At 47.1% G+C, this 25,418-nt stretch overlaps 1 protein-coding gene and 1 long non-coding RNA gene across 6 annotated transcripts in view; both read right to left on the bottom strand.

Moving 5' to 3' along the window:
• Positions 1 to 25,418, bottom strand: part of LOC149345277 (uncharacterized) — a 215,048-nt gene that overhangs the window by 135,844 nt on the left and 53,786 nt on the right. For all 5 annotated transcript variants that reach the window (XM_089546559.1, XM_089546560.1, XM_089546561.1 and 2 more), the window contains exons 12-17: positions 17,319 to 17,426; positions 11,761 to 11,906; positions 10,152 to 10,235; positions 8,497 to 8,570; positions 6,128 to 6,401; positions 1,028 to 1,174 (exon numbers count right to left, since the gene is read on the bottom strand). In XM_089546559.1, coding sequence (XP_089402685.1) covers positions 1,028 to 1,174; positions 6,128 to 6,401; positions 8,497 to 8,570; positions 10,152 to 10,235; positions 11,761 to 11,906; positions 17,319 to 17,426 — 833 coding nt within the window. The remainder of the gene's footprint in view (positions 1 to 1,027; positions 1,175 to 6,127; positions 6,402 to 8,496; positions 8,571 to 10,151; positions 10,236 to 11,760; positions 11,907 to 17,318; positions 17,427 to 25,418) is intronic.
• On the bottom strand, positions 20,270 to 25,146 carry LOC149345278 (uncharacterized). The gene is made up of 2 exons (XR_016283267.1): positions 24,634 to 25,146; positions 20,270 to 22,882 (listed from the first exon to the last, which is right to left on the bottom strand). It is a non-coding gene; the product is annotated as an uncharacterized LOC149345278 (long non-coding RNA).

Below are 25,418 nucleotides of genomic sequence, written 5' to 3'. Positions count from 1 at the left end.
CAGCGGAGGACAGTTCGAGCGAGCTTTGGAGCGAGGTGGCCGAGCAGCTAGCCATCGATCCTTCAGTCACATTTGACGACTATGTCCAGTGTGACGAGGCGACGTGGACCTCAGCGGAGCTTACCACTGGTGACATACTGCAGAGCGTCCAGGGCACGGCGACTCAAGATGAGGAATGCAGCGACGACATGGACGATGACGTTACGGCAGCACCCGAAGTCCGCGACGAGTCCGTGTCGGCCACAGATGTGTTGGACTGCTTGCGAAAACTCCGCATATTTATAGCCAAAAGCGGCACAGCGACCGAAGGCGTGCATAAGAATGCGGACGGTCTGGAATCGTTCGTTCTGCAGAGTCTCTGCTGCACCCGTCAGAAGACGATCATGGACTATTTCAAATAAATGTGCCTTGTCCGACGATCACGTGTGCATTGTGTGAGAAACGAGATCAAGGAGGTACCGTTTCAAAGGTAGAACGTTTGCGTTACTGTAATGCTATTGTTATGGCTAATTTTTGGGCTTTCACTATAATGACCTTTCAGAATAACGAACGTTTTCCCGCGGTCCCCTGAAGTTCGTTGTAACGGGGTTTGACTGTATTCTGGAATTTTCAAATATCCAAGAATTCTAGAATACGAATCGAATATAAAACACAGGTGATTTGCATTCGAAATTTCGAATATTCCCACAGCCCTACTTATAACTAGAGTGCTATGATAGGCAGGATAATACTTTTACCCTTACTGCATCCTTTCATATCATGGGAACCCATGACATACATTGCAGCAATTTTCCTGCATAAATGATTCTTGAAAGTTCTTCACGAAAAACTTACTCAACAATCACATAAGTGCTCAAGGAAATGTTTCACATGAAATTAAATGACATATTTAGAATCGGCACGAAAAAATACATGTTCCTGAAGATTTCTTCACTGCGACAACATAAATAGAGAATTTTTTTCCGAGACCACGCTCCCGCCTTATGTTTCCAGGGCCTCCAGCTTGATCAGAGGCCTCATGACCCACCTGCTTCAGCTGTTCGGTGAGGGCAGGGCCGAGGCGACGCCAGGTCTCGTGGCAGATGCTGTTTGGAGACACGTTGGGCACCAGCACTGCCGCGCATGAAAACGCCCGGTACAGCTGCAGCCACCTGCGAGTCACCGCCTTGCGCAGCTGCAAGGCACACACCGGATGAGCCACACAGTCTGGCCCACAAGAGACAGCCTCTCTGCAGCTAGCCACAACTCTTGAATGTACGACACTCACATGACTCGATGAAGACGGCACCAATTAGTCATAGCAGCCATCAACGAATTACCAGTGATGTTACTGGCAAATTCCTATTTCAATATTTGTTTGGAGCCCTTCGGAGCACTGGAACACTGATTCAGGTGCACTCTAGAGCATCAAATTTTACTGCATGTAGCTCTTTGGGACAACAAAGTGTTCACTCAGAAGCACTCTGGAAGCACACAGCTTTTAATTTCCTGAGCTCCTAGCATCAGAATGAAAAAATGGGGAGCTCACTTTGGTTTCCAAGCCTCGTACATTAGCAAGCAATGCTGCAAATGTTTCAGCATGATGAAGCTGTGCTACACAATTATGTATCGCACCAAGGCAAAAAGAAATTAAGATCTGTCAGTTTTATGCTGTACAATCAAGATGGGACACAATCATGAAATATGCTACACAATTTTTCCTTGAGAAGCACACACTTTGAATATTACAGTTGGCGACCAATTTTTCGACCCTCTAGGACCACAAGAACGTCCTAGAAATCGGGCAGGCTAGGAAATCAAATTTCTGAGAAAAAACCACATTGTTGCCAATACAGTCGAACCCCGGCTACAACGAACGTCGCTTCAATGAAATTTTCGCTTCAACGAAATATTTCCAATTCTGTGTCAGCTCGCCATAGAAAGTTAATGGAACAAATTTCTCATTACAACAAGTCATTTTTGGGGCGCGTTTCTGCTTCAACGAAATTTTTGCTATGCGAAGCTCAATTTAAAAATCTATCTTACAATAAAACAAGCATATCGCCGCCCATCTATGTACTACCATAGGCCCACGCTGCTTTGTTTTGCTAAACATTCGCTGGACCCAATTAATCCACTCACTCAAACGCACATGATCACCGCCATAGCTTGGTGTTGATGACAATCGGGCTGGCTGCCTTGCGACAAGGCGCGGGGGCAAGCTCCCGTTTTCTTCCAATCCAGAGCCGCAACCAATCTGTTGTAAGAAAAAGAACAGTAGCGCAACCAAGACTAACACAAGAGTTCGTCTTGGTTGCGCTACTGTTCTTTTTCTTACAACATGCACCATCTAGCCCAACAAAAAGTTCTTTTAAACCAATCTGTTGCCAAAGGACGCAGCAGCCTGGCAACAGCAGCGCGATTGCCCTAGTTTTTTTCACTCGTGCTTGTGCTGCTAGTGCGCTGTAATGAATGCGAGCATGGCGACTTCATCTAGGAAGCGGAAGTTCCTCTCGCTATTATCAGCGCGGCATCCAGCGGCAGGAAAAAGGGAGATGTTGCAGCGGATTTCGGCATCTCACAGAGCACGCTGTCAACGATCTTGAAGCCGAAAGACGCGATAGAGCAAGCTCTACCTTCGGGGACATCCGCGAAGCGGAAAAAGCTGACGCAAGCTGCTCACGAGGACCTTGAGAAGGCTCTCTACATGTGGTTCCTCGACGTATGCGCAAAGAAGATGCCAGTCAGCGGAAACATGCTGCAGCAAAAGACGCTTGGCTATGCCTATATGCTGGGCATCAATGATTTCAATGGCAGCTCAGGGTGGCTGACCCGTTTTAAGGCCAGGCATGAAATCGTCGCTAAAGTGCTGTGTGGCGAGTCGGCCTCTTCAGACGCCGACGCTGCATCTGCTTGGGCATCAGCTACTGTGCCGGAATTAATGGAGAAATATGCCACATCAGACATATACAATGCCGATGAAATGGGACTTTTCTTCGAGCTCCTCCCCTCCAAGACGCTTCACATGAAGGGCCAGCCATGCAGCGGAGGGAAGCATAGCAAAAAGCGTGTGAATGTGCTCCTGTGCTGCAACATGGATGGGTCTGACAAGCGCCTGCCCGTCAGATATGTTGCCAATAAGAAATCTTGGATGACACGGGCCGTTTTCAAAGAGTGGCTAACCGCTTTCGACCGTAACATGACGGCAAAGAAATGTACGGTTTGTTTGCTCACCGACAATTGCTCGGCGCATATTCTTCCCGACGAATTGCACGGCTTTAATCCAGCCGCTGGATCAAGGTATTATCAATAGCGTTAAAAGCGCTTATCGAAAGCGACTGATTCAGAGGCTGGTGTTAAACATCGGCACCGGTCGAGCAATCAAAGCGGATTTGTACATAGCTGTACAGATGGTCTCAGCAGCATGGACGGCAACCAGTCGCAGTATCATGTACAACTGTTTTGTGCACGCCGGCTTTCACTCCGATGCTCAACTGGCAGCGAACTCCACGTCGGACGAGGAAGGCTGCAGTACAATTGCTCCACCCTCCAAAGAGGCCAATGCGGCATGGGCAGCCCTTCAGGACTCCAGAGATGTGCCGGCCGATGTTCACATCAATGATTACAGTCGCCGACTGATTTTTCGGACTCCAAAAATTCGGACATGCTCGATTATTCAGACTGCTTCGTGGCACCGCCACTCTCCCCATAGACCGTAATGTATAACAACTGCCGAAAGTTCGGACATCTTGCAGCCTCTCGTTTGATTTTTCGGACACTCCTTGAGCCAACTCGACCGGCAGCACTTGCCGCACCGACGCTCACCGACGCGCGGTTCACTTCGCTCAACGCCATTTTTGTTTCGAACTGAGCCTCCTTGCTGCCCCGCGAGGTGGCGCTACTGCAAATTCCCGCTCATCATCATCGTTTCCGCGTGGTTCGGTAGCGCGCCGCATGGTGGCGCGCCACACCAGTTCCGGCCGCAGCTTAGTAAGCCATCTCAAGGCAATCCAGGAGCCACTTTGTTTGTTTATCCGGCAGCAAGCCCGCGAGAGCGCCGTGGTAGCACGCAGCGCTGGAGATGCGATATTAGCCTAGGGCGGCTTACAGCCGGCGTTTTGTCATCGAAAGGGGTCTGTTGAACCCCGAGTAGCAGTATCAAGACGTTTCGTTGAAGCGCGCGTGAGCATTGACTTATGCAACGCCAGGCCGGTGGCAGCAAGCCCGCGAGAACGCCGTGGTAGCACGCAGCGGTGCAGATGCGATGAGGCCCGACGGCTCTCGAAACGATGTGGGGGAGGAGGCAAGTAGAGGAGGTGGTGAAAGAAGGAACGGAGAAGAGGAGGAGGAGAGGCGGCGTTGGGCGAGGAGACATATGCAACGCCAGCCCGGGATCAGCCAGTGCATGTAAATAAACGATTTCTTTCTCTTTTTTTTCTGAATTTGTTTTTTCGGACACCTGTTTATTCGGACATTTCCGCGGTCCCCGTGAGGTCCGAATAAACGGTCGGCGACTGTACATCGCTGTTGACAGTGAAGTGCTAGCTCACGAGGAGCTGAGTGATGAAGCTATAATTGAGGGCGTTCGCCACAACGACGCATCATCGGATGATGACAGCGACGCGGAGGATTTAGCGCCACCACCTGCACTAAAAGTGATGGATGCTTTTGATGTGATCCGCAGATTTTTTGGTGCTCACGATGACGACGTCGCGATGCCACTGTTCACCGAGTGCGAAAGTCGCGCCACGGCACTCATGGCAAAAAAAAAAAGCAGAAGAAGCTGACCGACTTCTTTGGAAATAAATGATGTTTTGGGACTATGTGGTCCAATCTGACAGTGTTTTTGGGCTGTTTTCGCCTCAACGGAATTTTTCGCGCGCCCCGTCAGTTTCGTTGTAGTGAGGTTCAACTGTATGCCGGAAGAAGAGATCATTAGTTTTGTTCATATTCTGAAACTCCTCATGACTACTCACGCCACGCGTCATGTACATGAACGACGGGCAGTGGCCGTTTTCACAAGCTCGGCGTACAATGCCTCTAACATGCTGCCAATGGGTTGGGAGAAAGTCAAGACGCGAACGCGAATGCACCACTGTGGGAACTGAGCTGCGCCAGCAGTAAGCAGGGCCTGGAATGAGAAGGTGAAGATGGCGAAATCTTAAGAACCAACAAACAACCAAAGGAAGCACTACCCTGGAGTTGGCCTTTGTAATTAGGTCTAGCAACTAGAGCAAAATTCGGCATTGTAACCAGCGACATACGCTCTGCTGTGGCTTGCTTATAACGAGACGAGTCTTCCCTGTCATCAAAACCCCACTTGTTGGTGGTTCAGTGTGGGTTCTGATGCGTTTTGAAATGCACCACCATTTTATTCCGTGTTCGCTGTCTCCATGAAGCCTTCCATGCACTTTGCTCCTACCTCTTCCTGTATTTGGCACCAAAAACATAAAGAGTGCAACCTCTTTACAATGAACAGGCATGTGCTTCCACCTGCCATATGCGCTCCACCCCATTGTTATTCTTTTAGTTATTTCCCTCTCATGATCCGGATCAAGGGTCACTACCTGCCCTAAATAGACATACTCCCTTACTACTTCCAGCACCTCGCCACCAATTGCGAACTGCTGTTCCCTTGCTAGATTGTTGAACATTACTTTGGTTTTCTGCATGTTAATTTTCAGCCCCACCGTACTGCTGTGCCTGTCTAACTCACCATGCTTTAAAGTTGATTGCCTGAGTAACTTAGGCAGGCAACGTCATCAATTCTTTTTGTGCTAGAAACATAAATGCACATGCTGTGCATTAATACTAAGTTTAAACCACTACTTCATCAATCAAACAAAATAAATACTTTGTCTCGGTCGCCAAAATGAGCTTTTGCTGTGCCAAGTTTGACCAGGGGTAACTTTTTGTCCAAATCACCTTAGAAAGCTCATTAATGCTTTATTTCACTCCTTGGTTACTCTACACCATTTATACATAAGAATCTTCTCCACAAGGTCTCATGTGCACTAACCAAGCTTCCTCCAGACAAGAGGCATACTTTCCTTGATACATCTAGAACTGTCACCTGTAGGAGGAAAACGTTTGCACTCCTGGAATCGGCCCATGAGAGTGCACAAAAGAGTGGGAATCGGGCACACACCTTGGCGTCGGCCGAGGGCAGGCCGTGGTGCAGGGGGAATGCCAGGGTGGCCACCAGGGCCGAGAAGTCTGGCTCCAGGTCGCTGCCCTGGTTCACCTCGTTGCTGGCCTGCATGCAGGTGAGCACGGCCGAGGCCAGCGCCAGCCACAGGGCGCAGGCCAGCCCAGCGGCCGGCGGACTGCGCTCCAGCCAGCCCAGCACCGACTGCAGCAGGTGCAGGCGCGACGGGTTCTGCAGGCCCAGCGTCAGCAGACGCTGGAACAGCTGGGTCACCCTGGGTTTTCAGCAAAATAACAAAACGGAATTCATTTTGGGGGCTATGGAGGGTATCTCCTTCACCTCCTTTTCATCATCATTATGGTTGCTTGGTTTGGCTTATGGGGTTTAACGTCCCAAAGCGACTAAGGCTATGAGAGATGCCGTAGTGGAGGGCTCCGGAAATTTCGACCACCTGGGGTTCTTTAACGTGCACTGACATCGCACAGTACACGGGCCTCGAATTTCTCCTCCAAAGAAATTCAGCCGCCGCGGCCGGGATCGAACCCGCGTCTTTCGGGCCAGCAGCCGAGCACCATAGCCACTGAGCCACAGGGGCGGCCATCATCATCATCATCAGCAGCCTGACTACGCCCACTGCAGAGCAAAGACCTCTCCCATGTCTCTTCAGTTAACCCTGCCCTTTGCCAGTTGCGGCCACTGTATCCCCCGCAAACTTGTTAATCTCATCCGCCCACCTAACTATGCCGCCCCCTGCTGCGTTTGCCTTCTCTTGGAATCCACTTTATTATCCTTAAGGGCCAGCGGTTATCTTGTCTTCGCATTACATGCCCTGCCCAAGCCCATTTATTACTCTTGATTTCAACTAGGATGTCATTAACCCGCGTTTGTTCCCTCACCCACGCCGCCCTCTTCCGATCTCTTAAAGTTACACCTATCATTTCTCTTTCCATAGCTCGCTTAACTTAAGCTGAACCCTCTACGTTAGCGTCCACATTTCTGCCCCATTACCAGTAAGATACAGCAGTTGCATACTTTTCCCTTGACGGATATTGGCAAACTGATATTGGTAACCTCCTCTTCAGCTTCACATTATAAGCCCCTTCCAGTGTGGATGCCCACAAGGGCACCGTAAAAGCAGGGCAGCGGCTAATGACAGCCAACACTGTGCAATTGCTTCTGGTCAGCGGGCTCTGCTGCACCTGTTGCACACAAGTCTCAGTTGACACACTGCAGGAATTGGCCTCCAATTGGTTCACTTCTGCTGCACCAAAAAGTGGAAAAATGCATCGCTTAGAGAGGGAAGCTGGTCTTAGAAAAAAAATTTGTTAATGAAGCCACAAGAATGGAATCTTCAAGAAACATGCATTTTGCATGCTGATTCCAAATATGTAATTTAATTTTATGTAAAACAAGTCCTTGTGCACTTATATAGTATGTTAATTAACTTTTTGCCGACAGCTTTCAATAAATTTTGCAGCAGGAAACTTGCTAGGACGCATGCCACTGCATTCTCTTGATATCACACTGTGCAATAAGGGCAAAATCATAGAAGTTGAGTTTCAGGGTTTTGAATTTGCACTTCACAGATGGGAAGAAACTGATAATTTCAAAATCCTACAACTTACCTTCTAGAACAGGCAGGATGAAAATTTTACCCTTACTACATAGCTTGATGTAAAGAGAAACCAATGGCATGCAGTCTAACAAGTTCCCTGCAGGAGAATTTCTTTCAAACTCTAGGCAAAAGTTACCTAACATATTGCATAAGTGGACAAGAACTAGCTGTACATAAAATTAAATTACATATTTGGAATCAGCATGCAAAAATACATGTTCCCTGAAGATTTCATGGTTGTGACTTCATTAATAAAAATTTATTTCCAAGACCCTCTTCCTCCCTTAAGCTGAATTCACTGCCTCCGTCAATGGGAAAAAATTCTGACATATGCTGGAGGCCAGCTTAGGCCGACAGATCCCTGCCTTTGCACAAAAAGAAAGCTTGCTCCCAGCTGAACCGCACAATCGCAACACAACTTCCGCACGTGGCCTTCTTCCTCCACTGGTGTTCCACAATCAACACACTGCCCCCCCACCTGGCAGACAGATGCACTAGCCCGTGAGAGGTGCTCTCCATTTCCAGCCAGCTGCAGATGAGCTCATTGTCACCAAGGAATGTGATGCAATTGTCAACTCAAAATCTTCAAGGAACCCCCGGAGTTGGCCTTTAACAAAAAATCTTTGAGACAACATGAATTCGCTGGTGTGTTGGCCCCGTTCTGAACTTCACTCCTAATGCAGCTGTCAGTGAGCAATCCCTTTGTGGCCAATACCCAAGTGGTGCACTGCACAATCAGCCAAAGGGCACTCACTCTTCAGTGCTGCCGAAGGCGGCCACCAGGGGTGGCTGAAGCAGAAGCTTCAGCAGCGAGAGGACAGGCGTGCCCTGCACCATGGAGAGAGGCAGCAGCTGCGGCAAGAACCAGTACGCACACACAAACACAAAGACCTGCCTGCAGCGACAGCGCAAACACACAGGAGACCACTGGTCACAGAGCCACTAATGGCAGAGGAAAGCAATGGGGCCGCTGCCAGACGGATGCTTAGAGACTACTCCGCCAGTATGAACCAGAGACCCAGTCCGCTAGTATGAACACAGCCCACCCGGTTTAAAGTTTTCCGGGTCCCGAAAACATGTATTTACGAATCTCTCACGAAAGCGTTAGGACAAGCCTGCTTCTTGTGTTATCCACGCACACCCATGGACTAAAAAAAAAAAACGAGAGGCTGCGCAGCTGCTGCACGAGGCTTTCAAGCATTTCGTAAACCCTAATCTCATCTAAGCTGTCAATCACGAATACCTTCATTGGTTATTTTTTACGCAAAAGCGATGAACAAGGCAGCTGCAAGGTAGACTTTCTTCACTTAGCAGACGACGCGCTCGCCGCACTGGACCATTTCTGGCAACAACAGCCCAATGGTGCCCGAGCACCACCCGCTGATTGTGGTACTTTCAGAGTTTCAGTGACTTTACAGGGCAAAGGCCTCTCCCATGTCTCTCCAATTAACCTTGTCCTTCGCCAGTTGCGGCCACTGTATCCTCGCAAACTTCTTAATCTAATCCACCCACCTAACTTTCTGCCGCCCCCTGTTACGCTTGCCTTCTCTCGGAATCCACTCCGTTACCCTTAAGGACCAGCGGCTATCTTGCCTTCGCATTACATGCCCTGCCCGAGCCCATTTCTTCCTGTTGATGTCGACTAGGATGTCATTAACCCGTGTTTGTTCCCTCACCCACTCCGCCCGCTTCTGATCTGTTAACGTTACACCTATCATTTTTCTGTGACCTGTTGGTGTCTTCCACAAAATCCAGCGTCATAACTCTTCACGCAGTCATTATTGCTCATGACCACAAGATTGGTCCTATGCATTGTCCCACAAACATTTATTCTTTTATGCCTCACACACCTACTGACTGAAACCATCTTCCTGCAGGCGCTGCTTTCATCTCGGACTACGCTCGTTTTCGCCAGCTTTTGTTCAGTCTTTTCAATTGTGATAGCACAACTTGACCATTCCTTGTTTATTTCATGCATTTCTTTAGCATTCTTCTTGGATTCTATACAACTAAAAACTGTTGTGATATTTTCAATCATTTATTTTCATGTATTGTCCTTAATGTGCTTTTGTGACTTTTGTTTGCTTATTTTTTTTTTGTTTCAACCCACTTCCCTCAGTAAAGCCGTTGGGTTTGAGGGTACAACAAATAAATAAGCAAATAAATTGGTACATTATATCCAAATATTCACTGTAACAAGATAACACTGTGATACCCCAGCAGCGTCAAAACCAAGCGGCCATTAATCATCCCGAAAGAACCACAGTGGCCGAATAGACAAGATGAGGAGCACTTATTGCCATAGCAGCGTCTCGGCTCTTCTGGTGAGGCAAGACAGCCCTCGTCCCCTGTACGCAGAGAAGCCCCTTCGACAGTCTCCCGACCACCCTTCCAGCAGGTCCCACTCACGTGCAACTGGCCCTGCTTCCCCGAGTAGTAGCAGTGTGATGTCAGCATCTTCTCTGGCAGGTGGCTGGCCTCCCACAGCACCGTCTGCAAAGCAACACCAGGAGTCGGCAGACTCCGTCTGGCCCACAGAGTCTGCTGCCATGCACGTTCCTCACTCACGGCAGCAGCTCTGCCACCGACTGCAGACATGCCACCAGTTTCTGAGCAGTGTGTGCTCCTTCTAGTCCCGGACTACCGCACCAAAGCACAATCACAGTAGCGTGTCCAGCGACTGCACAATACTGAAGTGAGCCCGGCAATTCCTGGCAGGGGTGGGGCCGACCACCTTGCCTCTTGAAAGACCAGCCAGACAGGCATTTTTCTACTGTGCTCTCACCACCTAAGCGCGACCAATACAACCTCAATGGCCAGCAACGGAAGAACGCTGCGGCTGCTCAGTCACCACGGTGTGTTCCACACCAACCCTTAGTTTGATCCCAACAGTAATGAAGAGAACGTTTGTGGTGTGCAGAACACAGGCGCAACGCACTCAGGATGCAACCACTCAGGATGAACGACAGATCTGCAAGTCTCCCCCCAAACCCCTCACGTTTCTCAAAAGTCATTGTAAGTGACCCCCACATGACATGAACACAATTGTCATGCTGTAATGTGTGGCATCACTAATGTAGGAACACATCATTATAGTTGAACTCCTGAGCAAAGTGCAATAAGTACAATCCACTTATAATGGTATTGAGAAAAAAGGAAAATCCGATCGTTATAACCGATCACCATTACATCTGGACCGGCAAAAAAAAAAGCAAAAGAACACATCCACATATTCACCCATGCATTACCCTATGGAAGTAGCCATCCCCACCACAGCTCCTGTCAAGGGTGCCCATCATCTTGCACTCTGCCAAGTTTGCAGAGCGAGCCATCGCCTGCCGGAGCTATCATCACAAGATTAACACTCCCCAATGTTATCAGTGCACAGCATCTTGGTGCACTGCTGACGTCTGTGCTGCGGACAGCATGAAATGGGAGAGAATGCAATAAGAGAAGCTAATGCTTAAAAAAAAAGAAACTCAAGGACAAAAGTGGGGATGGGTTCAGAGATATTGCCTTGTGCTTAGCCACCACCATTTTACCCAGTGCATGGATGCACAAAATGAGCCGGAAACTGCAGAAACCATGTTTGGGTGATAGAGAATTGCTATCTGGCAAGCACTTCCCTCCTCCCTTCAGAGAATGCGACTATGATAGCGCTTCGTTCCCAAGGCTAAACGCAACATCGCCTCATGGATTTCGCCACGCCGGTCCATTTGTGGAGTTTAAATTTTGGTGGTAAACACCTTCCCGGCAGCCAGAATTCTATTGTTGTATTCAGTCTTTCGCCGATAATTTCATCATTGTATATAAGTTTATTTTTACATAGGGGCAAAAGCAGAATTGATAAATGGAAAGAATTTGACCGTCATAAGAGATACATCGTTGTATCTGGTATCACTATTAAATGAATCACACTGTACCCCTTTCTTGCATCAAGGCCTACCCTATGGTTGACCCACTGCAGCCTGCTGCAATACACTGCCTCACTGGGGCTCCAAAGGGAGAGAGGCCGCACCTTGCAGGCAAGTGGTGCTGCTGGCAGCCACTCGGTGAGGCCGTCCAACACGAGCTTCAGCAGGGCTGCTGCCACAGGCACACTGTCGGCTGCCTCCGCCGCACGCTTGAGCAGCAGGTGCATGAGCAGGCAGCCAAGGTCAGGGGCTGCAGGTGATGCACATTCACAGTGGGCTACTGGTGCCCACTCCACACAAACAACAACAAAAAAAAAATCATGATCACCAGCGATATGTCTCAAGTAAACCCAAATGGTGCATGTATCATGAAGGAACGTTCCATTTTCCTAACCCAGATATTTCTGCATTCCTTATCAGATTCCTATTTATTAATTTACTTATTTACTACCAAAAGCACCTCTAACGCCTCACAGTAGCAGTCTTTTACAAAGATTTTAAACATACCATTTGTTTATTGCTTGTTTTGCTGGGTGACTGCATTGTACTCTGTACTTGTACAGTTTTTATTATTCTCGCCAATTTGATGATGCCTGCAATCAACAAACATCACTGATGAGACTTAAATTTAGTAATGCTTACTGTCAAATATGGAGTTACGGTCCCATTACGGCCGAGCGAATGCTTGATTTTAGGCTACGCTCGTGCGAGCATTTTGCGCATTTTTCTTGCTCAAATAGCACAACGTAGGCATCCTTTGAAAGCTTCCCATACACTCCATCAATCGACGCACACAACTACAGTGCAGCTGCATCATCAACTGCACAAGAGGTGGTACTGCAGATGACGAAGTTGGTATATTTACTGATAAGGCCTACTCCAGAGAACAATTCTGAAGGAACTACTGCACTTAGGTCAGCTCTGTTTGGACTACACATAGAATAGATGTTTGTCTAGTATCATATGGTCTCAGATAGTTTGTTCATTGAACTGCATTTGATGTTTTAAATACTGCAAAATTAGCTATTTCGGCCATGAATATCTGCTGCGTGTAAGGATCCGCAGCATCAATATTTTTGCTCCTTGATGATTAAAAGAAACCGGCACTGAAAGGACATTGGTTGTTTATTTCGCAATTATGAGAAGCCATATTTTGTCATTAACAAAATACAGGAACGTGAGCATCATGACCATGAGAGGGTGCGGCAATCAATCCAATCCAAGACGAAGCAGCATCGCGGTGCATGGTATTTAACAGGCAGTATATGCCAAGCTTGCACAATCTGAGCAATGTTGTAAAGAGAATATTGTCAAGGATGAATGAACAAAACTTTGACCCATATGAGTCAACTCTGGAAGACATTCTTCCACCGTGATCAACTCCGAATAAACGCGGTCGCGACAGTCGAAGTAATGACAAGAGCAGCGACGATCCCGACGATTTCTGCCGCGCAGCGACAAACATGGCGGCGCCCAACGAAGGCAGACCCCCTGCTACAGTGCCCTCGCTTCGGACTGAATTCTCGTTGTTGCTGACTTTTTCAGTGCGTTCACTGGCTGTAAATCGAGCACCGATCTTTCACTTAGTCTCACCTTGCCTATAAGGAAACGTATAAGTGATAAATTTGCTTCATTTTTTTTAATTAGAGCGACAATTCTCCCACTTCTAGGCTTTAGTGGAGAGTCAGTTTGTTTACAGTAATGGTTCCCGTCCTGAGAACCAGATGGCGCCACTATAGGCTGAGTTTATTTTTGCGTCTCTGCTAGCATATGCTGAAAAAAGTGGAAATGTGTCTGCGTTTAGCGTACATATAACTATAAATATTCATGTGATCTACAGAAAAAGCGAGCAGTACGCCTTCTACAGTTCACCAGAACAAAACGTACGTTTCTGTGACATTGGGGCGTACTAACGGTATGAAGCATATTCACTTATGCTACTACAAAAAAGTCTACCACCCGCTGCAACAAAAAGAACGTTTGGGGTCGCCACCATACATTTTTAAGCGACTTTTAACGCCAAACTAAAATATACATTCCTGCCTAAACCGGGAGCAGTTCTCTCGTTATTGACATTATAGGGTGCCAACTACCAGAATATGCCATTATTTATACACTTATCTCCGTGAGTAAACAGACCCTTTAAGGGGGGACGCGACCTTTGAAAACCGAAAAATCGCGAAAAAGTCGATTGTTGGAAAAGTATACTATATTCCGGTTGTATATGTTATAAACTAACTTTTCTGTAATTATCAATGTCTAATTCACCGTAAAAATATTGAAAATTAGAAATGTAACAAGCCACGGCGGCCCCTGAGCCGCGAGCAAGCGCTGAAAATGCCCCAACTTCGCGCGCACGCCATTCCTCGCACGCTGAACCGAGCGCTGCCATTTTGGTCTTGTTTTGTTCGTGAATTCTTGCGCTTTTCTTTGCTGCCGGCGGCGGCGGAGGCGGCAGCGTGCTCGAGGCGTGGCTAGCTTTTGATTGGGGGCCTCGCGACTGCTTTCGAGTTTCCCGCGCCTGAAATCCGAGGCTACGATTGGACCAAGCGCGCGCTCCTCGAGAACGCGGGGGAAGGCGCGGCTGCTATTGGCTGCTGCGCGCGCTGACGCGATGGTCTCCGCCGGCTGCCCCCTGCGCGTCGTCTGCTCCGGCTGCTCCCTCTCCTTGGTGCGGTGTGTTCGCCTTTCGCCATTTTTGCGATCGCTTTCTTTACACTCGGTCGCTGTGCCCTTTGAACGGTGTCGTGCAGCTTGTTGATCGTTGCGTGGTTGGTCACAATGCCTACAACGAAATTCAAGACGCGGCACGCGTTCGGTGCACGGACGCAGTCTATGGGTCCATCCGCATGCCGAAGCGCGCTGCCGACGACTGCATCGACGCTTCCAGAATCCTAGATACGTACGGGTCGGTCAGCGGCGGAGAAAGATGCCCTGCGCATGGGCAAGGCTGAGGAACAGAATGAAGTGACAACTCGGAGGCGGAACGAAAAAAAAAAGGGCTCGGAGACAGCTCCACCTATTTAGCAGGATCGTTTTAGACCTGAAAATGTCAACTTTCGAGGGCCATTTTCTCTGAATTATTTATTAAGGCGGAAGCCTTTAATGTCTCATCGTTGTAAGCAGCAGTTGTCGACCGAAAATGTCACGCTTTTCAATTGGTGGAAACGGTCGTGACGTCACAGTGCGCGAATTTCAAACGGGGCCAATTGTACTTTGGCTAGTAACCATGCAACCACTTGAAGGGATCGTATAGCGATACTCCAAATAAGTGGGAATGAGCTTAGTTAATTGCTTAATTACCCAACTAGCCTAGTTAGCTTTACTAGTCAGGCCATATAAATAAATAAAGCCGATTAAGAAATTGGTCGAGCTCGGGAATCAACCCCGGTCTTCAGCGTGAGAGACGAGCATGCTATCCACTCCGCCATGCCAGCTCGATGGTTTGGAATGAACAAAGGCGCCCCTACCGTGTCTTCACTCACTCTTATCCTCCTCCATTCCCTTCCTGCGAGGTTTAGGTGTCCACCGACAAATGAGAGACAGATACATTTCCTTTCCTCAAAAACCAAGAGGCATAGAACCGAATGGGCGATGTTCTATGGACTCCTTGGCAGCCTTGCAAGACGCTGTCGTGTTCCACTCTTAGGGGCATCAGTGACCACACTTTAGGTCAAAAAAGTGCCCCCCCCCCCCCCCCCCCCCCCCCCCCCTGAATTTTGTAATTTCCTTTCCTCAAACACAATTTTCATTTTCTTCATTACGGCTCCTCTTTATCTATCTTCTTTCACTCCCACTTCCTCCCTTCCTCTACGGTGCGGTTGAGGTGTCCACCGAGATGACAGAGAATTACTGCGCCATTTCCTTTCCTCAAAAAGCGTTGTTCAAAGGGCAAGGCATCCCTAGACTCCCTGGCAGCGCTACAACGCGCTGTCGCGTTCCACTCCTAAAGATGAAGCTTAAGCGTAATTTATTATCAGTTAATTAGTATTCAGGCATTAATCAGTAATTAACCATTAATTAGTGGTTTGTCATCCCTTAGTAATTAGTAGTCAATTATATGTGACGCCACCGGTGCCACAGAAACAGCGAAGGTGGTGCGGAAAACGCTTCCGCCTCTACCCACTTTAGACAAAGTGCCCCCTGAATTTTTTTTTTCCTTGTATGGCTGCTCATCCCAGCATATCTCAGAAACCACTCATCGGATTTCCATGTGGTTTTCTTTTTATCCTATACATAAATTTTGGGGGGCAAGAAAAGCCCATTTATTGAAGATATTGTGTTTGGAATTGTTGATAAATAAAATTTGGTTAATTAGTGCATGTCTAAGTAGTAATTAAATTCAGTGCTGTGCTAACATTTTTTGCCAAAGAAATTTCGAAGGGCCTTGTTGTTGCCTGAGGTGCCTATCCAGGAATTATCATAAATTAGCTTCATAGTGCCAACACATCCTGCAAATTCTTCTGGCCTGTCCCAAAGAACCCATGTAAACCACCTCGATATACTCCTGTAACTTGAGAACCAGCGGGCACAACTCTATGAAACTTCGTAATTCTTCAGGTGTTAATGCTGTGAGCCTACCCTGCAAATTTCATCAAGATATCTGAAGAAACAAAAAAGTTAATGTTCTCTCAATCTTCTAAGGCCATTTTCTCAGAATCAATATTTTGCCTGGTGTGGCTGCTAGGGAAAGCCATATCTTGGGAACCACTTATCAGAATTTCATGGGGTTTCTTTTATACCATACCTGAATAAATTTCTGAGGGCAAGACAAGTCCGTTTTTTTTAGATATTGTCTCCGGAATTTGTAATAAGCAATTAAAATTTGGTGAATCCAGGTCTAATAAGTAACACTAAGTTCAGGGCTGTGCTAAAATTTTTCTGCAAAGAAATTTAGAAAAAGGGCCTTGTCTTGCCCTGGGGTACCTATCCAGGAATGACTATGCTGAATTTCAAGGTGCCAGCACATTTTGCAAATTCTCCAGGCAAGTCCCAAGGAACCCATGTAAACCACCTTGATATACTCATGTAACTTGAGAACCAGTGGGCACAGCTCCATGAAACTTGCTAGTTCTTCAAATGTGTGTGCTACAAGCTTACCCTGAAAATTTCATCCAGATATCTCAATAAATAAAAAAGTTGATGCTCAAGGGTAGCCTCCCCCCTTAAGCCAGTTTTGCCTGTCTGTGTGATGCTTGCAACTAGTGACCAAAGGCAACGTATCGCACTTGTTGACGAGTAGTAGTATGCCTACTCAGCTGCCTATTACCAAAAATCATATTCATTAACATTTTTTGGAATCACTTCAGACAGTAAACTTTGATCTGTTTTCACGCTAGATAATATGTCAGACAATCTTAAACAGCAGAAATTGCACAAAAATATTTTTCCAGCTAGTGTGCTGATGGGCTCGAAATGGTTACAAATAGCCCCTGCAAGCTGCTGACAGCTTCCGCTGATCTGAAGTTTTAAGCTTGCAAGGCCTTGTCACGTTTCCCTCAAGAAGCACACAGTAGCTCCTTTGCAAAACATCAAGCGCTCGTCAGAGGCAGTGCAGCGATGTCAGATGCCCAACATGCTACAGTGCAAGGCACCACAATCGCACAGAGCCAAGACCTGGCAGACACCAGAGATGCTCAATGCAGGAGAGAGGTTGCCTCACCATAGCTGGGCGACTGCTGGATGGCGGCAATGGCTGCCCGGCATGTCTGGTCACAGGCTTCCAGGTGGCGGCCCAGCACGCCCGTCTCCAGTGGGCCGGCCAGGGGCGCTGGGCAGGCAGGCGTCACAGTCTTCAATCAGCAGGGGTGTGTGAATATTCAACATTTCGAATGCGAAATTCCTGAATATGATTGTGAATACTTGCGAAATTGATATTCGAGAATTTCTGAACATCTGAAAATTCCCGAATACCTGCCAGTGATCGTATACCGCATGCACTTTCATAAAATCCACTGCGGCAAAACCATAACATCTGGACAAACTAACAAACAATCGAATTCCAAATTCCAGGAAATGAAACGCAAGAGGTGCCTGTGTGCTGTGCATTCAGTGCACGTCGACGATCCCCAGGTGGTGAAAATTATTCCGGAGACCTCCACTACGGCACCTCTTTCGCTCTTCCTTCTTTCACTCCCACCTTCCTCCCTTCCCTTACGTCCCTATGTGAGACAGATACTACGCCATTTCATTCCCTCAAAAACCAATTTAACCAATTTATCAATTTACCAGGAAATCAATACAAAAGTCCTGTTCCCATTCTGCTCTGTCGTTTATCGCGTGGACAGATCACATTCTGATGCTGCTTGGCTAGACTTCGTGCAAACTTCCACAAGTGGACTCTCCCACATATCACACATGTGGCGAACAAGATGGCTGGCAACCCGCTTCAGGCAATCTCAATGCAAAAGCATGCTTTCTTTTTTTTATCCTTCCATAATCCGTTTTACACTTGCATCCCTATCACCAGGCCAAAAATACTTTGGCCACGTAGTTTCAGTTTCTGAGCTTCGCTGTTAGCCCATGGCGATCCGAACCCAGCTCCCCTCGCCGTTCTGATGCCATTGTGTGATCCCTTCACTTACGCATGCTGAAACTGCGTGTACCATGCTTGTACGATAGAGCTTCCTCGTACGGCTTCCAACGCATTTTCACGTTCATTTCATTTTATGTGACCACATTACATGTTGGATGCTGTTGTTATGCTGTTTAATCAAGCAGTATACATTCCTGCGATCATCATGCCTTTTATACAGTGCTGAGTCAGTCCGGTTTTCTCTATTTCAGTTGCACATACACTACTATGAAAAAAAAAAAAAAGCAACATTTGTTTATCATTTTCTGAATTTTTTTTTCTTTGTGCTAGACAGATATTCTATTCAATATTCTAAGCCATTTCTTCTTCATAACGCATTCGATTAGTATTCCAAAATTTCAACATTCACACACCTGTACAAATATGATCTGATAAGAACTGAGAACTGATTATATTTTTACCAACTGCATTGTCAGAAGGCTAAGATAAAAAAAAATAGCCCATATTGCCTGCGCACTATGTATTTCCTTATTTCTGCAACTCAATTCCACTTAGCCTGAATTGTGAAAGCCAAAATTATACTACAGCCGACACTCAATGGCATGCCTTCAGCTAAGATAGCAGAGCCAATCTTTTATTTACGCCCACAGCACCTTTTTCACTCGCTCATAATGAATATTTGCAAACATGATTCTGGTAACACTTTTGGGAATAACTGCACAACTCGAAGGCATTGCAACTGTGAGATCAGCAAAGCATTACAGCATGAGGCAACATTGTATTGTTACCAAAAGAGGACATTCCCTCCACGCCAGTAGCTTCGTTTCAAGCAATGTTAGGTCAATCTACCACTGCACGAAACTCCCGCACTTGCAGACATCACCACCCCTGTGCACCATTGCTAAATTATTCTGGTGGACCTGAAAAGAGGGGGTGGTGCCAGTGCAGGCCAATGCAACAGAAAGAAGGAATGGTGGTAAGAACAGACCACCAGCAAAGGAGCGTATATATCAAATTTTTGGTTGCGAAACAAATAAAATTAATGGCAGTCGGTTGTAAGTCGAATCCAATATTTTTCAACTGTTTGGAATATACAGAAGACAGGTTGGCTAAAGTGAAAGAAGTGCTTCTTCACAAAAACCAGTCACGGAAGGAAATGGATAGAACACTAAACAAAGAAGATTTCCTCTTTTGTTCTGGCACAATCACTGCACAGTCATGCACTGGCACAACGCAGCTGCCCACTGTGCAGGCAAAATTTTGTTCTGGTAGTAAGGACACAAAGGAATATCCTATGGACTGCCCCCTGTATGTCGAGTGTGCAGCAACCACCAAGCTGGTGGCTGCCAAATAGAGACAGCTCTCAGCTGCACAGACAGCTTTGTGGGCAGTTGCCGTATCTACCAGATTCTGATGCTCACTTTTTTTCATGAAAATGAAGCCTCAAAACAGACCGAAACCACAGAATCACAAACTCTTCGCCGCTGGCATGGTTGGCCTCACCGTGGTGCCCACCTTGGAGACGTTAGGACCAACTGCCATGTTGCCACATAAATGTCAAACTTTTCTTTCCTTCTCTTTTCCGAACTGGGATTATTCAAAACTACAAGGGTGAGCCACAGGTTGCTTTCAACCCGTGGCAGCAGCTCTTGATGGCCATCAGCGCATTCATTTTAAGCAAGGCCTAGCATTACCAACAACACGGGCTTTTGCTGCATGCCGGCAGTTGATTCTGTGTGGAAAGAGCAAGCTAACTCGTGCTGCATAGCAATGCTTGGAAATGTCATTGTGATGTATTGCCGTGAGTTCAGAAGAACAAGAAATTCATAACCTCTAGATGTTTGGGAGGTTCGAATAGTGCAAGTAGTGAAAGTGCAGTGGGAATGAAATTCAATAGCAAATACTGTTCGAAAAGTATATGAAGCTTTGAATATTTGCACACCCCTACCACAAACGCAGTGATGGGAATGGCCAAAACCATTTTGTAGCAGGCCTTGTAGCAGGAAAATATTCGCTTTGTAGCAAGCGTCACTTGTTTTGTAGCAAGAGCCGGCATTTCCGAAAAAAAAAGCTTAGAAGACAAATTTATAGTTTATTTGTAACAGCATACATCAATGCAATGCAATACAGAAACACACAAAGTGTATATTGACTAGCACTGGTAATCATTACCATGGTAATTGTACCGCAAGACAAAGAAACATTGTCTTCACCAGCAACAAAGAACTGAGACCGAAGTACTCAAAATATTAAAATAAATTATGAGTGTAAACAGGAGCAGCCACTGAACTAAACCTGCTTTCGAGAAAAAAAGGAACTGACCATCTTGGATTGCAGTAAGCATGTATGACAACCCTTCGCACAAGAATCAAGAGAAATGAAAAGGAATTAGGCATGTGCTTTAAAAATACTGATATCAGATGGACAGGCCTATGTTCCTTTCTTTGAGCCCTTATTAAAGGCAGCCAGATGAGAGACACTATCATTCATTTTTTCCCTAGCTTGGCTCAATATTGCCTGGCCACTCGCAATGTCACTGAAGTTCTTCAGCTTCATGCCCCGCTCAATCAGCAATTCAGCATTTCTGAACATGTGCTGCGCTTCATCTACCTTCTGTTTCGCTTGTGCTTTAGACAAGCTGGCACTTGCTAGCACTGGATCCGCACCTGCACGTGGCCTTTTCGACTTCTCTTGTTCGCAGGCAATGCGCTCTGCATACCGTTTCGATGCGCCTCGAACGGCCCTAATGACATTTGGACAAATTGAAAGCTGGCATGGGTCACTGTTGTACCTTCTGGCAAATGACATAATCTGGCGAATACCATTCACGCTTGCCAGACAAAGGTTCGACCTCTCATTCAAAACCCTTGTATTCTGGCTGAAGCCTCGCTCAACATCAGCGTTCCCATGCGGAAGCGAAAGAAGGGCCTTGACAAGCTTAGTCAAAAGCGGATATTTTCTCTCACCTTGAGCGCCCTTGATGATAAATATATTATGCCAGTATTTGTCAAGTGGCCCATCAGTGCCCACATTCAGCGCTTCAGAGCTTAAGAGTGTCACCTCATCAAGGAGAGATGAAACTTGGCTAGGTTGTATCACTTGAGGCGCACATTTTGCAAGATATCTGAACGATTCTGCTGAAGACTCCTGGGAGTGGGTGTTTGGGTGCAAGCACCTGAGGTGCTGAAGTGTCAAATTCTGAAGAGGAAGCCTTGTCAGAAGGTACTTTGAGCACGCTATGTAAAATGACCTAGCTCCTAGTCGAAATTCAGCTTTCTCTGAAGCAGACCAAGATTTCATAGCTTCCTCAGTATCTGCCCCAACTACTATGCTTTCCTTCCAATTCTGCGAACTTTCGACATCAATGGAAGCGAGCTCATGTCCCTGTTTCAACATGAACACCTGAGGCCTCAGAAATCTGCCCAAAATTTTCTTCAACATCATCACCATTTCATCATAAAGAACATGCAGCAAAGGTTCACTCTTTTGAAACAGCGTCAGAAATCCCACAACTAGGTCACCTGCATTCTTCACAAACAGAGCCTTTGCGTAGAAACTTTTGTCATTCAGGTTTCTGTTTAGTCTCGCCCTCATGCTACCTGCAGCACGCACTGGTTTCTGGGAGTCTAGGATGCTCTTTAGGGCAGAAAACTGCTCGACTAGTCTTTCCACGGCTGGTACAAGAGACAACCAGCGACAGTTGACATGACGCAAAAACACAGTTTCAGGCAATCCAAGAGCCTCTTGTTTTTCTTGGAGCTGGGCACTTTGCACCGAAGATGTCTTGAAAAAGTAATACACGTCACTGACTACAGTTTCAACTTCACTACCAAATGAATCAAGAGCACATGAAAACGCGTTGTGCACCTTGTGCAGCGAGCACTCTCCGATTTCCATTAAGGGGCCGTTTTCCTGGGTCAATTTTTTCTTTAAACACTTCATTACATTTGGACCATCACTGAAAAATGAAAAAAACCCTGCTCGAGGAATATTTTCAGTGGCTTCATTTACACATTTCAAAAGGATATCAGCCGTTGCCCTCCCCAAACGAAACGACTGCAGGTGCTCGACCACTACTCCTTTTTCAGCACCAGAAAAGTAGCGCACGAGAACATCAAACTGCTGGCACCGCTGTTCTGGCAGTGGTGTTTCATCTACACTGATACTGTAAAACACACCAGGACGATTCAGTTCCTCATGCACAAGTCCCTTGAAATAAGGCCCAAGCCCATCTGACACAACGTAAGACACTTTTTTCCTACTACAGGAGAAGTCTTTAGCCACCTTTGAGTCGGGAAACATCAAGCGATGAAGGGGTGTAGCCGTATCCGCCCATGAGTATGGGAGACCTTTTATCGTCAATGCCAAAACAAAAAGTGCTTCGCTAGCTGTGACACGGTCTGCATGGGTCATCGTGCCTGTCGATGAAAAATCCAACGATGCTTGAACAGCAGCTGGCCTCTTCAGCCTCCCGTCAGGGCCCCGAAGCTTGCTGGTCAGCTCCAAGTGCTTTTTACTCTGTGAATGCCGTTTCACTGCTGTGACACCATGCTGTGAGCAGTTGATTGTCTGGTTACAAATAATGCAATAAGCATTTTCTTCCCTTTTTCCTGGTCTGCACCACACCTCGAAGCAATCTCCATTGCAGTCGACATCTTTCAATATGCCAGAGTTAAATTTGCTGTTGCGTCCTGCAAACGATAAATAATAATGTTAGTTTGATGAAATAAAAAGCTGTTATGCAAGCAATATGATCCTGTAAATTAGAGAATAATTGTTGAGTGCTTAAACATATTCTAAAAAAAAAAAATAAAGACCCAGGAAACACTACGGTTCTTTTCCCACAACAGTCATGGTTAACAATTACACACTTCATTCAAACGTGGCAGTACAAGTTATAGAAACACGTTCCTCGATACAGAACTGAATATTAAAAATTAACTTTAACAAAATTTCAATGGAGGCAAAATTCCAGAGGGCCGTGCGATGTCAGTGCACGTTAAAGATACCTAGGTGGTCGAAATTTCCAGAGCCCTTCACTGCAGCGTCCTTAGGTTGTAGCTGTTGCACTAATAGCTGCAAAAGTAGCTTTTTCAGGGCTTTCAGAGCACCTGAGCTGCACATACCGGCAATCTTTCCTGCACTAATTTGATGAATAAACGTTAATTTGGATAAACGTTAATTTGAACACGTAAAAACAAAAGAGCAGTTTGTTATAAATCCAGAATAAGCAAAGTGCCAAAAATTTGCAGCTCACTAATTGCAAAGTATTGAAGGCTTCTGTCTAGATGTTTGGCAGAGCAAGCTCCATTCTAAAAACCGGACACGTGTAATTATAAAAGCAGTACCACTTTCGCCGACAAAGAGCGCACCTGCTTTGAGCGCGCGATCGCGCTATCATGCAGTCCTCGACCGCCGAGGAAGGGTGGAGGCTTTCTCCCACGTATCCCTTACCCGCCCGTTAATTGCTGCCCTGAAAAACGACCTTGTTTCCCCTTACTTTTTGAAAGCTTCCGCCGTAAATTCGCGAAGCCTGCCAAGCTTCGACAACAGACAGGGCCGTCAGCGCAGCGCCAAAATCGTACGAACGTAGCGGGCGCGCCAGAAGACGCTTGTTGCTTCATCGTATAGCCGGAAGGCTGCAAAATACCGCGTTCCGTGGAACTTTCTTTCATTTTCGCCTCGGAAGTTTTTTTAATTACGGCAGCAACACGAGCACGAAGGCCAGAAGGCCCACCAACTCCGTGAGAAATGTACGGCGTCATATACGTCTGCGGTATACACTTTATTTCAGAAGCCGCTACATAAAACTCCTTAGCATGAGTTCAGTGCTCATATCCATATAACACTTTCAGCTCAAGCTGCAAAGGCACCGCTTTAAGGACGTCTTTCAATCAGCCAAGTGATGTCAGGAAAACGCATTCCGTAGGCTCCGCAGCCGGACAATCCGAAACTACCAAGCGACCTCGCATGCCGAGTGAATAAAGGAGCGCGTGAATGGCCCGGTCGCCGGCGAGTTTTATGCATTTCGTGCCGCAAGGTTGTTATGGGCAGCCCGGACGTCACTGTAGCTTTATTTCAACCACGGAATTCGTAGAACTGCGGATGGCAATATGAAATTACTGAGCGACGTTACACGGCTGCCCAGCACGCCACGTGCTCCAGGGCTTTCGAAGCTGATACTAGCGTAAGACGAACGCCACAAAACTACAAGTACTCTTTCATAAAAAGTAAACAAACCGGGAATTAACAGCACCCTCTCTTGCAGGCTCAAACTACCGCGGTTCTGCAACGTGCATCCACCGCCATTCGCTCAATTTGCTACTGTTAAGTCATGTTCAGTTTCTAAATTTGAACCCCGCCACACTGACTCATCAGCTCTTATGTCCAGAAAGACTCATTTGAATAAACTAAAAGGCGCAAAAAACGAGAAAAAGCTTACCTTTCAGTTTCGAGAGCGCCATCGTGACGCCGCCACGACGCCGCTGAAACCGCTGAAACCACGCAGTCGAGGCGAACGAGCGGCGGGGAAGTGCAAGAGCGCGCGCCGACGCGCCAAGGCCTAGCCACGGCCCACTCCACCAACTACTCGCCTCCGGTGCCGGCCCACCGGAAACGCTCGGAGCTCGGACGCGGTGGAAAGCGTGACGCGTTCACGACACCCTCACTCAGTCACACTCTCCCATCAGAGACGAAGTAGACGGAGCACCATGCGGAGCACTCTAGACGAAGACTGAGAACTGGATCGTATTGGATTTTACCGGCTACTCTCAGACTTCAATGGCGGACAACAGTCGCAAGCATAGTTCCCTCACAGGGCAGTACCTGACGTTGGCGACGGCTCGTTTTGGCGCAGCTTTGGCGCAATTTTGCAAAAAGGCCCCTTTTTGGAGCAGCATGTAGCAGCTTTATCGAAATGGCGCAGATTGGCGCAATTGGCGCAGCATTCCCATCACTGCAAACGCTTCCAGCACAGACAGGCTATTGGACCACTGTTGCAAGACACACAAGCTCTTTCTGACAAGGAAGCTGAAGGACCCCAAATGCAGCAACCACGACAGTTGGCTAAGAAATAAGCTTCTATGCACAGGTTCTGCCCCTCACCAAGCACCGCAATTTCACGGAAACACTCGCGTATCCATTCACCTTCTTCTCTCCTCGTCTGTTTGGTCTGGCCAAACTAAAATACAAAGCCACTCCAACTCACCCAGGTCAGCATCCTCTGTG

Source organism: Amblyomma mixtum, chromosome 5 (assembly GCF_055824585.1).
Source record: "Amblyomma mixtum isolate Tamu chromosome 5, ASM5582458v1, whole genome shotgun sequence".
In the NCBI taxonomy this organism is placed as follows: Eukaryota; Metazoa; Arthropoda; class Arachnida; order Ixodida; family Ixodidae; genus Amblyomma; species Amblyomma mixtum.
Note: the sequence above shows the minus strand (reverse complement) of the source record. Positions and strands in the feature narration are given on the sequence as shown.